At 43.7% G+C, this 16,743-nt stretch overlaps 1 protein-coding gene across 2 annotated transcripts in view; it reads right to left on the reverse strand.

Annotated features, from left to right (window-relative positions):
• The window catches only part of SLC9A7 (solute carrier family 9 member A7), a 134,708-nt gene that overhangs the window by 18,303 nt on the left and 99,662 nt on the right, over positions 1-16,743 (reverse strand). Inside the window, exons 13-15 of one of the 2 annotated variants that reach the window (XM_073353345.1) lie at positions 15,452-15,511; positions 9,009-9,072; positions 5,419-5,501 (exon numbers count right to left, since the gene is read on the reverse strand). In XM_073353345.1, coding sequence (XP_073209446.1) covers positions 5,419-5,501; positions 9,009-9,072; positions 15,452-15,511 — 207 coding nt within the window. The remainder of the gene's footprint in view (positions 1-5,418; positions 5,502-9,008; positions 9,073-15,451; positions 15,512-16,743) is intronic. The other variant, XM_073353354.1, reaches the window with a different exon arrangement.

Below are 16,743 nucleotides of genomic sequence, written 5' to 3' on the forward strand. Positions count from 1 at the left end.
TCTTACATTTAAAATTCAACTGTAATAGAGCAAATAAAGCTGCTCTAAATTAATGTTTTTCCCTTTCCTGCACCTGCTGGGGACTGTGCTTGTGCCAGGGGCACACAAGAGGAAATAAACACTGCCAGCCAACCCTAGTTTACAAAGGCACAGACCTTGAGGAGGGAGAGGGGGTAGTTTAGTCAGCTCTGCTTCCTTCTTAAAAGGCAGTTAATCACTACCACATACTCTGAATTATTTCCCAGCTCTCTTCACAGCGAGTCTCACAAAAGAATGCTAAGTAGCAGTACTATTAAAGTAGCTTGGCCTAAAAATTGACCTACTGATACTTTGACAGAGGCTCCAACCACTTGAAAAGTTGTCTCTCAAGGATTACAAACATTTACAAGTATTTCAACAAATTAGTGTTTGTGCTCCCTTAGGTTATGTCTATACATCAATGTAAGCCTGGGCTCGAGCCTAACCTATCTTGCATCCACACACCAATTGTGCTAACATAGGGTTCGGACCTACAGTCCCAGGACGCTGCAGGGCTGGAGGGTCCAAGCCCATGTTACACTGGACCACAGGTTCTGAGCCCTATTGCTTTCCTGTGTGAATGCAGCCTCAGCTTGACTTGGGTCCCAGAAGTCCTCCCGATGTATCCCAGAGTTCCCGGCAGCAGAGGAGCAGCGCTGCAGGCAGCTCCTGCCTGGCTGAGCGCGCTTCCTGTTCCTACTCTTCTCTTGCTGGTGACAGCTCCAGCTCCTTCTCATTGCTGCACAGAGCTTGCCTGGAGCAGGGAGCAAAGCTGATAGGTGGCTCCCGGCTGCCAAGGTGTTGGGGGTCATCCCTCTCCCAGCCGTTGGTCTCACTCTGTTCTCTGTCCCTTGCTCCTGGGCCTTCCCTGCCCTCCCTGCGGCTGCGTGTGCAGAGGCACCCAGGTAGCGTGCACTTTGAGGGTGGTGGGTGGGAGCCAGCCCCAAAACTTCCCCACAGCTTCCTGGGAATCCCCTAGCTCTGCCTTCCAGGGTGCGATGGAGGCAGAGATAAGGAGTCCCTGGGGGGTGCTGGAGCACACTGCACCCTATGCCCTGGGGATGCACTTCACCGCTCCGCAGCCAGCAGCAGCCAAGGTGTGTGTGTGGTTGGCTGTTTTCCCTCTGAAACCTTCATTGTATGTCAAACTTCAAAACAGACAAAAATAAATAAAAGAACAACCAAACAAAAATCCCTTCATTGAACAGCCTAGTTTAAAAATTAAGAATTGCGAAGTTTCATGGTAATAGTTTGACAGCCCTGGACATGGATGCCCTAATTATAGGGGCACAAGGGCATTTCCCTGCCAGCATGACTCAGCCTAGAGGTGGAGAGTCAATTCTCAGATTAGATGGCAGATCAGTATAAAGCCTTCTGAAACTGCAGCCATTCTACTGAGACAGCCACCACAGGAGCTAATTGTGATTATGTACTGAGGTGCTCCTTATGGGCACCTGAGTCCCATCCATTGCACCATCACAGTTAGGAAACAAGGTGGGCAGTAGATTTTTCTCACAGTATAAACACATTTGTAGGGCCAGAGTGTCAAAATTGAGGGGGGAAGGTATGCGAGGCACTCCAGGACAGGATTACTTTGACTCGGGTCTGTGTACTGCAGTGTAGACGCCAATGCCCCAAGTTTGAGTACGGGTCAGAAAATTCCTTAACCTAGGGTTAAAATGCAGCGTAGCTGCTCAAGTCCAGAGTTTCCTGACATGGGTCAGCTGACTGGAGTCCCACTAACACTCTGCTTTACATTGCTGTGTAGAAGTATCCTTTGGTACTTCTTTTGGCCCCACTACCATATTGTCTGAGCACTTCAAAATCACGTACGGCTCTTATCCTCACCCAAAAGGGAAGTGCCATTATCCCGGTTTTGTAGCTCAGGAACTGAGGCCCAGAGGCTAAGTGACTTGCCCAAGGTCACACAAGCAATCTGTGGCAGAACAGGAACTGAACCTAGGTCTCCCAGGTCCCAATCAAGTGCAAGCCACACGGCTATCCTGGCTATTTCTTAATGTATCTGGACACAGGGTCATCCCCTCACCCCACCCCTCTGCTTAAAAAATGGACTTGCTGTGTTATTAAGTATAGCTAGTGCCCAGCGCATCTATCAGAGGAACTGGAAAGGAGGAGAGACAGGAGAGCTAAGCTCCAACTGTGGGGCATCCCTTTTACATGGAAGAAAAGCAAGACCACACAAATAGTATAGTGAAGGGTGTTTTAGAAAGGTGTGTAACACACATAGGGGTCAAATTCTGCATCTGGTACAGACAAGGAATTTGGGGTTGCACAAATGTTGGAGGGCAGGAGTTGACTTGTGTGTTTTCAGTCTTCAGTATAAATTCTCCACATTGGACGTGACCCAAGAACAGGGACAGCTGTCAAGAAGCCTAGGCTAAGACTTTCCAACCCTGAGTGCCTAGAGTTAGGCTCCTACGTTCATATTTAGGCTCCTAAATAAGCGTCCTGATTTTTCAAAAGTGCTGGGCTCCCAGAGGCTCCTACTGGCTTCTGTGGAAGCGGCTGCATGCTCTAACTGTGCGTGTGCCACTCCTCCTCCCCGCCCCCCCACTAACTTCTTCCCCTTGGACAGAGTGTTAGAGTAGGAGGGTGGAGGAGTCAGACTGAACTTATCATAGAATCATAGAATATCAGGGTTGGAAGGGACCCCAGAAGGTCATCTAGTCCAACCCCCTGCTCAAAGCAGGACCAATTCCCAGTTAAATCATCCCAGCCAGGGCTTTGTCAAGCCTGACCTTAAAAACCTCTAAGGAAGGAGATTCTACCAGCTCCCTAGGTAACGCATTCCAGTGTTTCACCACCCTCCTAGTGAAAAAGTTTTTCCTAATATCCAATCTAAACCTCCCCCACTGCAACTTGAGACCATTACTCCTCGTTCTGTCATCTGCTACCATTGAGAACAGTCTAGAGCCATCCTCTTTGGAACCCCCTTTCAGGTAGTTGAAAGCAGCTATCAAACCCCCCCTCATTCTTCTCTTCTGCAGGCTAAACAATCCCAGCTCCCTCAGCCTCTCCTCATAACTCATGTGTTCCAGTCCCCTAATCATTTTTGTTGCCCTTCGCTGGACTCTCTCCAATTTATCCACATCCTTCTTGAAGTGTGGGGCCCAAAACTGGACACAGTACTCCAGATGAGGCCTCACTAATGTGGAATAGAGGGGGACGATCACGTCCCTCGATCTGCTCGCTATGCCCCTACTTATACATCCCAAAATGCCATTGGCCTTCTTGGCAACAAGGGCACACTGCTGACTCATATCCAGCTTCTCCTCCACTGTAACCCCTAGGTCCTTTTCCGCAGAACTGCTGCCTAGCCATTCGGTCCCTAGTCTGTAGCTGTGCATTGGGTTCTTCCGTCCTAAGTGCAGGACCCTGCACTTATCCTTATTGAACCTCATCAGATTCCTTTTGGCCCAATCTTCCAATTGGTCTAGGTCCTTCTGTATCCTATCCCTCCCCTCCAGCGTATCTACCACTCCTCCCAGTTTAGTATCATCCGCAAATTTGCTGAGAGTGCAATCCACACCATCCTCCAGATCATTTATGAAGATATTGAATAAAACCGGCCCCAGGACCGACCCTTGGGGCACTCCACTTGATACCGGCTGCCAACTAGACATGGAGCCATTGATCACTACCCGTTGAGCCCGACAATTTAGCCAGCTTTCTACCCACCTTATAGTGCATTCATCCAGCCCATACTTCCTTAACTTGCTGACAAGAATACTATGGGAGACCGTGTCAAAAGCTTTGCTAAAGTCAAGAAACAATACATCCACTGCTTTCCCTTCATCCACAGAACCAGTAATCTCATCATAAAAGGCGATTAGATTAGTCAGGCATGACCTTCCCTTGGTGAATCCATGCTGGCTGTTCCTGATCACTTTCCTCTCATGCAAGTGCTTCAGGATTGATTCTTTGAGGACCTGCTCCATGATTTTTCCAGGGACTGAGGTGAGGCTGACTGGCCTGTAGTTCCCAGGATCTTCCTTCTTCCCTTTTTTAAAGATTGGCACTACATTAGCCTTTTTCCAGTCATCCGGGACTTCCCCGGTTCGCCACGAGTTTTCAAAGATAATGGCCAGTGGCTCTGCAATCACAGCCGCCAATTCCTTCAGCACTCTCGGATGCAACTCGTCCGGCCCCATGGACTTGTGCACGTCCAGCTTTTCTAAATAGTCCCTAACCGCCTCTATCTCCACAGAGGGCTGGCCATCTCTTCCCCATTTTGTGATGCCCAGCGCAGCAGTCTGGGAGCTGACCTTGTTAGTGAAAACAGAGGCAAAAAAAGCATTGAGTACATCAGCTTTTTCCACATCCTCTGTCACTAGGTTGCCTCCCTCATTCAGTAAGGGGCCCACACTTTCCTTGGCTTTCTTCTTGTTGCCAACATACCTGAAGAAACCCTTCTTGTCACTCTTGACATCTCTGGCTAGCTGCAGCTCCAGGTGCGATTTGGCCCTCCTGATAACATTCCTACATGCCCGAGCAATATTTTTATACTCTTCCCTGGTCATATGTCCAACCTTCCACTTCTTGTAAGCTTCTTTTTTATGTTTAAGATCCGCTAGGATTTCACCATTAAGCCAAGCTGGTCGCCTGCCATATTTACTATTCTTTTGACTCATCGGGATGGTTTGTCCCTGTAACCTCAACAGAGATTCCTTGAAATACAGCCAGCTCTCCTGGACTTCTTTCCCCTTCAAGTTAGTCCCCCAGGGGATCCTGGCCATCCATTCCCTGAAGGAGTCGAAGTCTGCTTTCCTGAAGTCCAGGGTCCGTATCCTGCTGCTTACCTTTCTTCCCTGCGTCAGGATCCTGAACTCAACCAACTCATGGTCACTGCCTCCCAGATTCCCATCCACTTTTGCTTCCCCCACTAATTCTACTAATTCTAACTTCTGAGTCCTAAACATCTCATATCATCTACAGGGTATCCCATAAGGGCTCCATCCTAATGAAGCAGCATGGCTATTCAAAGCAAAGTAACTGAGCTGGAGAACACAGGTTCAGGAAGAACTGGACTGCTAGTTTGGTCTCTGGGCACTAGCAAAAATGAGAATTGTCTTGCAAAATGGATCACTGACTTTCTGGACCTCGAACTTTTGATCATTGCTGTTGTTGCAGAATTCCTTTTCTGAGTCAAGCTCTTCTCTCCCCACACAAGGGTGAAATACCACATGCCATAATGGAGGAAATTAACTGCAAGTTCAAGTCCCTGCCCTGTACCCCAAATCTATAATGCCCTCTGCTGAATGACCTTTATAAAACTTCATCGTCAAATCCGTGAATCCAGAGAGTTATAAATGGCAAAGAAACTGAACATTACATTAGCTTCAATATCTTGAAGCTAAGCAATACTTGTTAAAAGGATACTTGTGATCAAAGCTATACCATAACCTGAAGAGCCAAGCACTTTCCTGCTTTGTCCGGTTTCCTCTTTCAGAATCTGGACCATCCTGAGAATGAAAGGACAAAATACAATCTGTTATTTCTGGAAACACAAACACACACTTCCACCCAAAAATTCCACTGAAATTCTAGACATAAATGTAATCCCCACTGAAATGAGTAACACCACACTTATATGGGATTTTTCAGGGGGGAAGAGAGGGGGAATAATTTAAAAAGGAGTTAGGAACACTGCTGTGCTGAGAAAATGCCCTACCCCAGTCAGATCAGTGAAGGGCCGTTCCGCCTGATTCAATGCAGAAGATGTATGCTGCATGTTCTGGGTCCCTCTGCACTGGAGTGATATTCATCCTTAATTACTTTAATGATACAAAAATATTCCTTGTCCTAAGACCAGTTAAATCACTGATGACTAGTGTACCTTGGGGAAAAGTCACTTCACCTCTTGTGACTCAGCTGATGCAGTAGTAGCACTGCGTAAAAATCTAAAGCTGAACACTGGACGTTGCATCAGAGAGCTAAGCCTTCCTGGATAAATACCCTTAAACATTAGACCTTATGGTTTGAAAGTTTTTACTGAATAAAATGGACTGGAACATTTCCAGATTTGTTCCTGTTCATCTCGACTTTGGCTTCCTTTACTCTGGGTTTATTTGATATCTTTGCCTTAAGCCTCTTGTTTCATGGTCAGAACAAAAGGCTTTACCACACCTGATGAATTTCAGAGATAAAATTATGCTTTGTCAATCAGCATTAGAAGAAGTAGGCTCGTCAGTGAATCCAGGTAAGCTTGATAAATCATATTTGGGTGAGGTTGTGAAGGATTTGGTAAGTGCCAGATCAGACTAAGTCTCAGAAGTGTTAAAACGTTAAACAGGGTGGTGAGGGGGTTGGGGGAGGGCTTACTTTCCATCCCAAAACTTGCTTTAGCCCACACATAGCCACTCTTCCCAGCGCAAACCTTACGCAGATACTTGTCTGCTGCTGCTGGCGACGGCACTGCCTTCAGAGCTGGACACCTGGCCAGCAGCCACTGCTCTCAGAGAGCAGAGAAGAGGGGGCCAGAACTCCCTAGAGCAGCCCGACTGACCTGCTCCATACTGGGCTTCTGGGCCCCACTCCTCTGCAGTTGCTGCCCCTGCGAGGGCTCTGCCAGCCCAATAGCCAGGTCCCCCGAGCCTGGGCGGCTCTTACAGGCTGCGAGCAGTCAAAGGGCAGAAAGGAGCTGAGGAGCAGACACAGCCCCTGGGCTCTGAGCAGCAGCAAGAGACGGGGGAGCGCTGTGGCCAGCCACACCACGGCATTAGCCAGTGCATCCACACTGCCCACCTCCAGCTTCTGGCCTCTGACATGGCCCTGGGGTGGGGCCTCAGGGGAGGAAGCAGGGCTGGCACTTAACAGAGGAGCAGGGGGTGGGGCCTTGTGAAGGGGGGCATATTTTCTGTCTAATCCACATCAGCCCTTGCACTGAGAAGAGTCCCTGGCATTAAATATAAGCCTTTTATTGTACCAGCAGCAGCACAAGTGATCGACCAGCCGGTGTTCAGCTGCACTTGTTTTTGCTTTTGTAACTGGTTTTTCTTTTGGCTAGAAGCTGCCAAACCTCGGTCAGAGAAACCAATGAAGTGAGAACACCCATGAAAGAATTCTTCAGATCACTGGAGAAATAATGCTGAAGCCATTCTGCCACCTCCATGTGCTTCCAACCTAGAAAAGGCGGTAGCATCACCACAGAAAGCCAGACTTCTCAACTTTTGTGTGGGACAGAATATAAAACAAATGACTAGCTTCTAATTTCCTTGCAAATATTGTCAATGTGAATATTACACCTTGTTTTTTCTAATTATTCCTGCTGCAAGCAGTTCCTCAGAGACGGCTCAGTCTAGTCTGAACTGGCTGAGAACATTACATCATTGCACAGCCATCAAACTTTGGGTCTTACCCTGCTTCCACGGTCTTCCTTGGGACTGGGTAGGGCATACAGAGATTAGGAAAGGCAGAAAGAGAGACTTCTGTTGCAGGACTGGGCCTATTCGGAGACCTTCCAGACACAAAAGGCCAAATTCATCCTTTGTGTTACCTTATCCCCATAGTCTTAGAAATTACATATAACATGCTGTTGACTTCAGCGAAATTATACCAGGGATAGATTTGACCCAAAATCTGCAAGGAGCTCAACACAGATGTGTAGCTCAGTTCCTGCAATAAAGAAAGACGCTTCCTGAACAAGTTCTTTTTAATCATCATTTGCTACCAGCAGGAAACAGCAAGGAGATACAGCTAACAGAAACTTCACTCCACTCCAAATGCAGTCAGTGGGGTGCGTGTGTGTTCTGTACACTGAATTTTGTAGAACTGACACACTAGTGCCCTGTGCATCTTCTGGGTAGAAATCTGTTAGTGTTTTATGTTGTGCACTTTACTTCCCCCTTTAACAGGTTAATTTCTTAACACGTTTCTGTGTAGGTGATTAACTGCTCTACTGAATCTGTTTAGCATGAACCAGTACTGACTGCCTGGCAATTTCAGCTCTGAGTTAAGGGCTAGAGTGGAGCTCAAATGATGCTGATGGCGCTGTGAAGAGGCAACTGTCAATCAAGCAGCTAGAAAGGTCAGTTCACAACAAACATTTTACTCCCATTCCAAATACTCACTCCAAGGGAACTTGGATGGATGTCATTTGGAAGTGACATCTTCTGTATTTATGGACAAAGGAACCTGGAAACGTTTTTTATTTTATTGAAAAAGTGATTATTGCAATAATCACTCCAACAATATACAATTGCAGTGATTATTGCAATATTGGTGCCTAGCTACCACAGTGAATGTTACAGTAGAAATTCACAGATATATGGTGATATATCCATGATAAAAGGTGTATTTGTGACACTCACTTTGTCTTGCAGTAGAGATCGGCAATATGGGGTGAGGTCAAACTGGGCTTGTGCACTGTGTAAAGTAGTGAGGGCTTGCATTAACATAGTGGTGAGCACAAGGGAACTTTTAATTTGTGCTGGCAGGATCTACATGGGCCTGTTAGCATGCAACACGTTGGTACATCTTCGAAATCACTGCCCTCTAGTGCACATTGATGTAGATGAGACCAAAGATAAAATTTGATAATCTGACTGCAGCTACTTTACACAATTAAAAGTGCAATATTTGGTAGCAGTCACTGAACAGAAGCCAAGAGGACTTTTCTCTATCCATTGCTCCTAAAAAGAACTGGTTATGGTTTAGAACATTTAAAGAAGAACGCAAGAATCCCTACTGGAAAAATAAAAAACCAAGCATTAGACAGCATGCAAAAAACTCAGATCTGGGGAATTTTCTGGTGCTGTTACAAAAGATCCAAATTTGAAGCACATATCAAGATGGTGTATTCTGTGACCTGAAAATGTACCCATCAGCCACCACAGGTATCAATCAGCAAATAAAATGCATCTGTCACTAGAGAAAACATTCGCCAGTGTCACATACCCTTCACGTTCTTTTGGATTATCTCGTTTTACATTAGATCACCAGCCTAGTAGAAAAATTATCTAATTACTTACTCCTTGTAAGACTTGAAAGCTGTCATTGCTGGGTGGGGGATCCTGATCTGGGTCAACTCCAACTCTATAGAAACATTACGAAAACACACAATACAAAAGCAAACTTATCAGATGGTCAAACACCATAAGCAGACGAGAATGCATTTTTGAAAGCAGCTTAAGTGGTTAGTTCAACAGCATTCCACATGCTTATTATAGAAGTCATTTTAGGAAGAGTTTTTCTTTCTTCCATTGTAATTACATAGACACATTACAAATAAGTTCCTTTTTCAATCAACCAGAATCCTTCTCCAGGTAGCAGATTTTCATTTACAACTCACCACCCTCTTCCTTGGCTGGCTGCCATCCCTGCTGTGTCTTTTAGAACCATACCATTTTGTGCACCGACTAGCAGAGTTGTGGCTAGTCTCTTGTTCTGCAGGGAACATCCCTCCTATGTGGCAGAGTGTGTTCACAAGAGTACTGTGATGCTAGACAGGCCTCAAAATGGCTCACGCATACACAATAATTTACACTTTTTAAATATACTTCCTAAAAAGGGATCAGCAAAAGAGCTTCTAAAGCTAGGTCTTCACTGCCCCCCAGTTTGGATTACAGCAGTGTGAACAGCAGAGTGCAAAGTGCTATGCTGTAACTCCCCCTTGAGGATGCTGCAGTCATGAACTAAAAGGGTCCTAGGTTTCAGAGTAGCAGCCATGTTAGTCTGTATCCGCAAAAAGAACAGGAGTATTTGTGGCACCTTAAAGGCTAACAAATTTATTAGAGCATAAGCTTTCATGGGCTACAGCCCACTTCATCGGATGCATTGAATGGAACATATTGTAAGAAGATCTCTATATACACATACAGAGAAGGTGGAAGTTGCCATACAAACTGTAAGAGGCTAATTAATTAAGATGAGCTATTATCAGCAGCAGAAAAAAAACTTTTGTAGTGATAATCAAGATGGTCCATTTAGACAGTTGACAAGAAAGTGTGAGGATGGCGTGGCTAATGTGATTAGGTCCTATGATGGTGTCACCTGATGACACCATGATAGAACCTAATCACATTAGCCATGCCATCAGGGGCTTGTTCACCTGCACATCTACCAATGTGATATATGCCATCATGTGCCAGCAATGCCCCTCTGCCATGTACATTGGCCAAACCGGACAGTCTCTACGCAAAAGAATAAATGCACACAAATCTGACGTCAGGAATCATAACATTCAAAAACCGGTAGGAGAACACTTCAACCTCTCTGGCCACTCAGTAAAAGATTTAAGGGTGGCAATTTTGCAACAGAAAAACTTCAAAAACAGACTCCAATGAGAAACTGCTGAGCTTGAATTAATATGTAAACTAGATACCATTAACTTGGGTTTGAACAGAGACTGGGAGTGGCTGGGTCATTACACATATTGAATCTATTTCCCCACGTTAAGTATCCTCACACCTTCTTGTCAACTGTCTAAATGGGCCATCTTGATTATCACTACAAAAGTTTTTTTCTCCTGCTGATAATAGCTCATCTTAATTAATTAGCCTCTTACAGTTTGTATGGCAACTTCCACCTTCTCTGTATGTGTATATATATATAATCTTCTTCCTATATGTTCCATTCTATGCATCCGATGAAGTGGGCTGTAGCCCACGAAAGCTTATGCTGTAATAAATTTGTTAATCTCTAAAAGGTACCACAAGTACTCCTGTTCTTTTTAAAAGTTTCCTAGTTCACATGAATGTAATCCTGTTTAAAGAGGACTAAGTTAACGTGAACTGGGAACCTATTAGTTTGTGTCCACAGAGGAGTTACAGCACTGGACTTTGATGCAGACTGCTATTCACACCCCTGTAGTCTGACCTGGCCGGGAATTCATTATCTTAGTTTGCTCTGTCTTTTGGGAAGTTTCATTATCCTAAATAACATGGGAATTGCCACACTGGATCAGAGTAGTAATCCCTCTAGTCCAGTCTCCTCTCTCTTAAAGTGATCAAGACCAGATGCTCCAAAGGAAGGAGCAAGAAACCAGATATCAAGCAATTACAGACTAGCATGCCCATAAGGGAATTTCCTTGCTATAGTTATTCAATTAGTGATTGTCTTATGCCTGAAGCATCTCTTCCCAACATCTATTTAATCTTACCTAAAGTAACTCAATATTTCTGTTATCCTTATAGTTGTCAAGGACTTCTGAAATCCTATTAAGCCCTTGATCTCCAGGATCTCTTGTGGCCCCAAATTCCACAGATTAATTGTGCATTCCACAAGAGAATGGTTTATCAGTATTAAATTTATCATCTTTCAATTTTATTGAATGTTTCCTCATATTAGGAGTAAAGGAAAAAATAGGAGTAAATTACACACTCACGTTGTGTAACTTAATCATGTTCCCTCTTATTTGCTTACTTTTGGAGAAAACGGACTGTTTAGTTTACTCTCCTCATATAGGAGGTTTTCCAGGCCACTCGTTACACATCTAACTCTCCTCTATTTCAGCTACGTCCTTTTAGAGATGGGATTACCAGAACTGAACAGAAAATCCCAGGCAAGGGCCTATCAATGGTGGACAGAAGGGACATGATAAAGTTACACTGAATGGGACAGAGAAGGTAGATTGGACGTTATTGTTCCCCTCTTATCATAAAAAAAGAGGGCATCAACGAAATAGAAAGGGAACAAGCTTTAAACGGATACGGAAATACTTTTTTCACACAAGGTGAGATTCTATGTTGTGCCTCTTTAAAGCACAGCACGAACAGGAGAATGGGGACATGAGGCACTTGAACTACAATTCCCATGAAGCACCACAGCAGCATTTCCAAAATGGAATTATTTTGGGTTTAGGCTAAAATGTGTCAGTATTCAAATTTCTGCTCCAAACTGAAATTTTCTGTGGAGGAAAAAACCTCAATTCTGTTGATTTTCCTTTGTAGAAGTCAGCAGGGTTATTTCCTATCATATGTTTACCTTAGTGTTCTTCAGTCCTATTTTTGACTTGTTTCAGCCAATTAACAGGGTACCAAAATAGGGCCTACTGGTTTGAACCATTAGTCTCACCTTTCAGCATTTTTTTTAAACAGGTACAATATTTGGTGTCCTCCAGTATAGTAGCTGATTTTAATGCAAGTGTCTATTTTTCTTAGAGGTTCAGCCACTTCATTCTTAGGCTTGTACTAACTTGGTGACTTTTTGCTTTTTATCAATTTGTTCTAGCAGCTCTTCTTTTTGAGACCATAATCTCTGACAGTACCTCATTTTATCACCAGAAAAAAGGATAAGTATCTCCCTAATATGCTTTGTGGAGAAGACAGATGCAAAGAAAATATTTAGCTTCAATGTCCTTCTCCTCCTTAATTGGTTCCTTTGCTCCCTGTTAGTCCATACTCACCAGTCCCCCAAAGCCTTTGGTTTTTAACCCTCCTGGCTTCCCAACTTCAGTAAAACCTCAATTCATATCTTCATATAAAGCGGTCTCTCCTAAAAAAAAATCTCTTTGTTTAAGGTCTTTGATTATTTGTTCTTCAAATTCTTTTATCCCTCATAATTCCCATTTTACCTGCTCTAATTTATAGGCTTTTCTATTGGCTTCACTTGGCCTGGATTTTCACTTTCTGACAGACACCTCTGAGGCTCACATAACCTCTTGCATCTTAACACTTAACGAAGCTAACTTTTTTCTTGCCTGTCTGTTTCTTTTTTGTTTAGGGGGTATGTGTGCCTGATGTGTCTATTATGGAATGCTTTTTAATAGTCTTCATGCAAAGTCTAAGGATTTTAAGTTCTTTGCTTAACTTCAGGGTCTTTTTAACTAGGTCTCTCCTTTAAATAAGTCCCTTTTCTAAAGTTTAAATGTTTGAGTGCTAGTTTTTGTTAACACTATTCCCACAAGGATGTTCGCCATTAGTCGTTAAGCAACCACCAAAGAATTAATAATCTTTAACTATAATTCATGACAAATCCTACTATTCCCACCATCAGAATTTAGTGCAGAGAATAATCAAATATGATCGTTCATTTTGGGGTCAAGACAGAGTTCCAGTTCAGTTCAAGAAAAGCTCTTGATGTTGGAGAAAAGTCTCTCAAAGCAAAGTGGTTTCCCTTTACTTGGATGCTCCATAAGCAATTACAAAAATCAATTGCTATTGTAGTCAATATTTGTTCCTGTTCACTTGAATTACAAAATTGTTCAGGGCTGGATTGATTTACTTGGATTAGCTCTTATACACCAGATGCACAGTTACGATAGCAAGCCCAGTCATCTTGGAATTTCGCTGAAATGGTCTACTGGAAAGCCAGATAAACGAGTACATGTTGGTCTAAGCACTGACCAGATGGGCCTGTCAGCTGCAATGCAGCCAAGAACATGGCAGTGCAGTCCCAGCAACCACCACTATTTTCTGTGCTATCCACTCTAACAATCCATAGCTGCAACACATGGTTTCTAGGATTGCACAGATGACGTCTTTGATTTGGCAACAAAATTATTTACGTAAGACTTGGCTGAGGGATAACAATATGAGAAAAGTCATGTGAGAAAAATTTTCTGTTGTGACTACGGATAATAAAGTCTGAAACTGGCCCAAAAAAAGCACATTTCTTTCAGCATCAATTCACTATTTCGTTATGTAGAACCAGATAACTACAAACTGTCTTAGTAAAAATACTGTTTAGTCACCATTTTCATTCTGGTCTTGGGCTATTCAGTGGAATTTATACAGACACAACATAGGAACAATATCTAGATCAGTGGTTCTCAAAGCCGGTCTGCCGCTTGTTCAGGGAAAGCCCCTGGAAGGCCGGGACGTTTTGTTTATCTTCCGTGTCCGCAGGCTCGGCCGATCACGGCTCCTGCTGGCCGCAGTTCACTGCTCCAGGTCAATGGGGCCTGTGTGGGCCGAGGGATGTGCTGGCCGCCCTTCCTGCAGCCCCCATTGGCCTGGAGCGGCGAACTGTGGCCAGGGGGAGCCGCTATCGGCCGAGCCTGTGGATGCAGCAGGTAAACAAACCGGCCCGGCCCGCTAGGGGCTTTCCCTGAACAAGCGGCGGACCGGCTTTGAGAACCACTGATCTAGACCAGAAAACAAGCTCGTTGAAGTGAAGGTGTGACCCCTTATGGAAATAATTCTCTATTTTTCAGAATATGAACAGCGTATCTTACTTTAAGACATGTTTTAATGGTAAATGGATTATCACTGAGCTTGTAACTTCATCTGCCAACTGAGTTCCTTAACTACCAACCTTTCCCTGTCAACACTATTTCCTTAACCAATTTGGTTTGGAAGGGATCTAGAATTACAGTAGAATTCCAGCATCACTCTTGGTGCCATAGTAACTACTCAGATGTGCCACCTGTGACCCTAAAGCTGAGCACTGGGGTCACTGTAGTTAGGCAGACTCCTCCCCACCTTGCATGCACATGTTCATGAGCTCTGACAATGGTGCTACTGTCATTATGACTTCTGCCAACACACACGAAAACCCCAGAACAAACTCAAAGGGAAAGTTTACATGGAAAGGGAAAAAAGGTTGGCAAAAAAACACTTTTAAAAGCCCGATTGATCCTCACTTTGAGAAATTCCACACTGGGCCATAGAAAGCAGAGCAACTCTAATTCTTGGTGATATTGCCCAAGTCCAGCCTTCCCAAAGCCTGAAATGGAGGGCAGGAATTCACCATAGGTGGCATGTCTAAGCATGTACAGTTACTGTGGTAACAGCCCTGAGTGCTGGTTGTACTTTAACTATTCTGGCTCTCAATGCAGCTTGTTTTGGTGTTGGCCTATTTGTGGTTCTAAAAACTAACTGGTGGGTTGGGATTCCTGTGATACAACAGGGTGCATTAAAGATGCACCAAAGGAATGTAATAATTACATGATACACTGCAGCAGCCTACAACAGGCCCTGTCTCCAGTTCACGGGCTTTGAAACTGATCTGGACTCCTTTCCCACTAAACTCAATGGGTCAGAGCCGATCAGCACCTTTCTTTGGGAGGGTTCCAATATGGGACAGTCCTGCAACCGTGGTGTGAGTCAATCTTACTCTCCTTAGTATCCCCTTGGAAGTCACACAGACTACTTGCATGAGTAAGGATTATAGGACGAAATCCATGATTTCTCATCTCACAGAAGGCTTTTATTTTTACTATTTTTACAATAAAAGAACCTTTTTACTTTCTTTCCTAAGTGTGCGGTGAGGTAGAAGGGGGTCTGTAATCCAGATTTTAAGGGGAATAAAAAAAAAAACGGAAAAGCTGAAAGAGTGAAAGCCCTGCCTGTGGGAACCACACCCTTTCAGCTCACAGGAATTAAATTGATTCAGAATTATGGAAATTGCACAAAGTCCCTCATTTGCAAAGCAGCAGCATGCTGTAGCACAGAAAGAGAACACATACTTTGGGTTAGAAAGGTGAAGAAAGCCAAGCACCAGGTTAATTTTATACTGAGGAAACCAGTGTCACCTGAAGTACAGCCAGCGGCTTTCATTTATCTCTTCCTCCGATGGAGCATGATCACCAACTCTGGTACAGCACAAGAATGGAATGTAAGTAACAAAAAATGTTTGTGAGCTGGTATCTTTAGCCAAGCTCAAAATAAAAACAAACCAAAACCAACAACAGAAACAAACATACAAAATAAAAATGGAATACAAAATGATAAAAAAAAATCATATAAAGTAACAATGACAACACTGTATGATAAATGTTTGCTAATAACATCCCTTAGTTTGTTTACATACAATCATGTGGGGTGATAATCACATCCAGAAGCTATCACCCTCAAGAAAAGGAGATCCAGCCATGTTGCCACAGAATCTTTACATGACAACAAAGTACATGCAACAATTATTTCTACCAATTATTACAAGGTGGACAAAATTACTATAAGGTGGGTGCCCAACTGGTTGAAAGACCATATTCAAAGAGAAGTTATCAATGGGTTGCTGTCAAACTGGGAGGGTGTATTTAGTGAGGTTTTGCAAGGGTCAGTCCTGGGTCTGATACTATTTGGTATTTTCATTAATGACTTGGATAATGGAGTGGAGAGTATGGCTATAAAATCTGCAGATGACACCATGCTGGGAAGGGTTACAAGCACTTCGGAGGACAGGATTAGAATTCAAAATGACTGACAAATTGGAGAATTGGTCTAAATTCAACAAGATGAAATTCAATAAAGGTAAGTGCAAAGTACTACACTTTGGAAGTAAAAATCAAATGTACAACTACAAAATGCGGGACAGTACTGCTGAAAAAGATCTGGGAGTTATAGTGGATCACAAATTGAATACGAGTCAACAATGTGATGCAGTTTTAAAAAATATCATTCTCAGGTGTATTAAAAAGAGTGTTGTACCGAAGTCACAGAAGGTAATCGTCCGACTCTACTCTGTGCTAGTGAGGCCTCAGCTGGAGTAGTGTCCAATTCTGGGTGCCACACTTTAGGAAAGATGTGGACAACCTGGAGTGAGTCCAAAGGACAGCCACAAACATGAGAAAAGCTTTAGTAAATCTGACCTACAAGGAAAGATTAAAAAAACTGGGCACGTTCAATCTTGAGAAAAGACGACTGACAGGGACTTAATAAAAATCTTCAAATATGCTAATGGCTGTTATCAAGAGGACTGTGATCAATTGTTCTCCATGTTCACTGAAGGTAGGACAAGTAGTAACTGGCTTAATCTGCAGCAAGGGAGGTTTAAGTTAGAGGTTAGCAAAAACTTTTCAGTTAGAAGGGTAGTTAAGTTCTGGAA

The sequence above is a fragment of the Lepidochelys kempii genome, chromosome 1 (genome assembly GCF_965140265.1).
Source record: "Lepidochelys kempii isolate rLepKem1 chromosome 1, rLepKem1.hap2, whole genome shotgun sequence".
Taxonomy (NCBI): Eukaryota; Metazoa; Chordata; order Testudines; family Cheloniidae; genus Lepidochelys; species Lepidochelys kempii.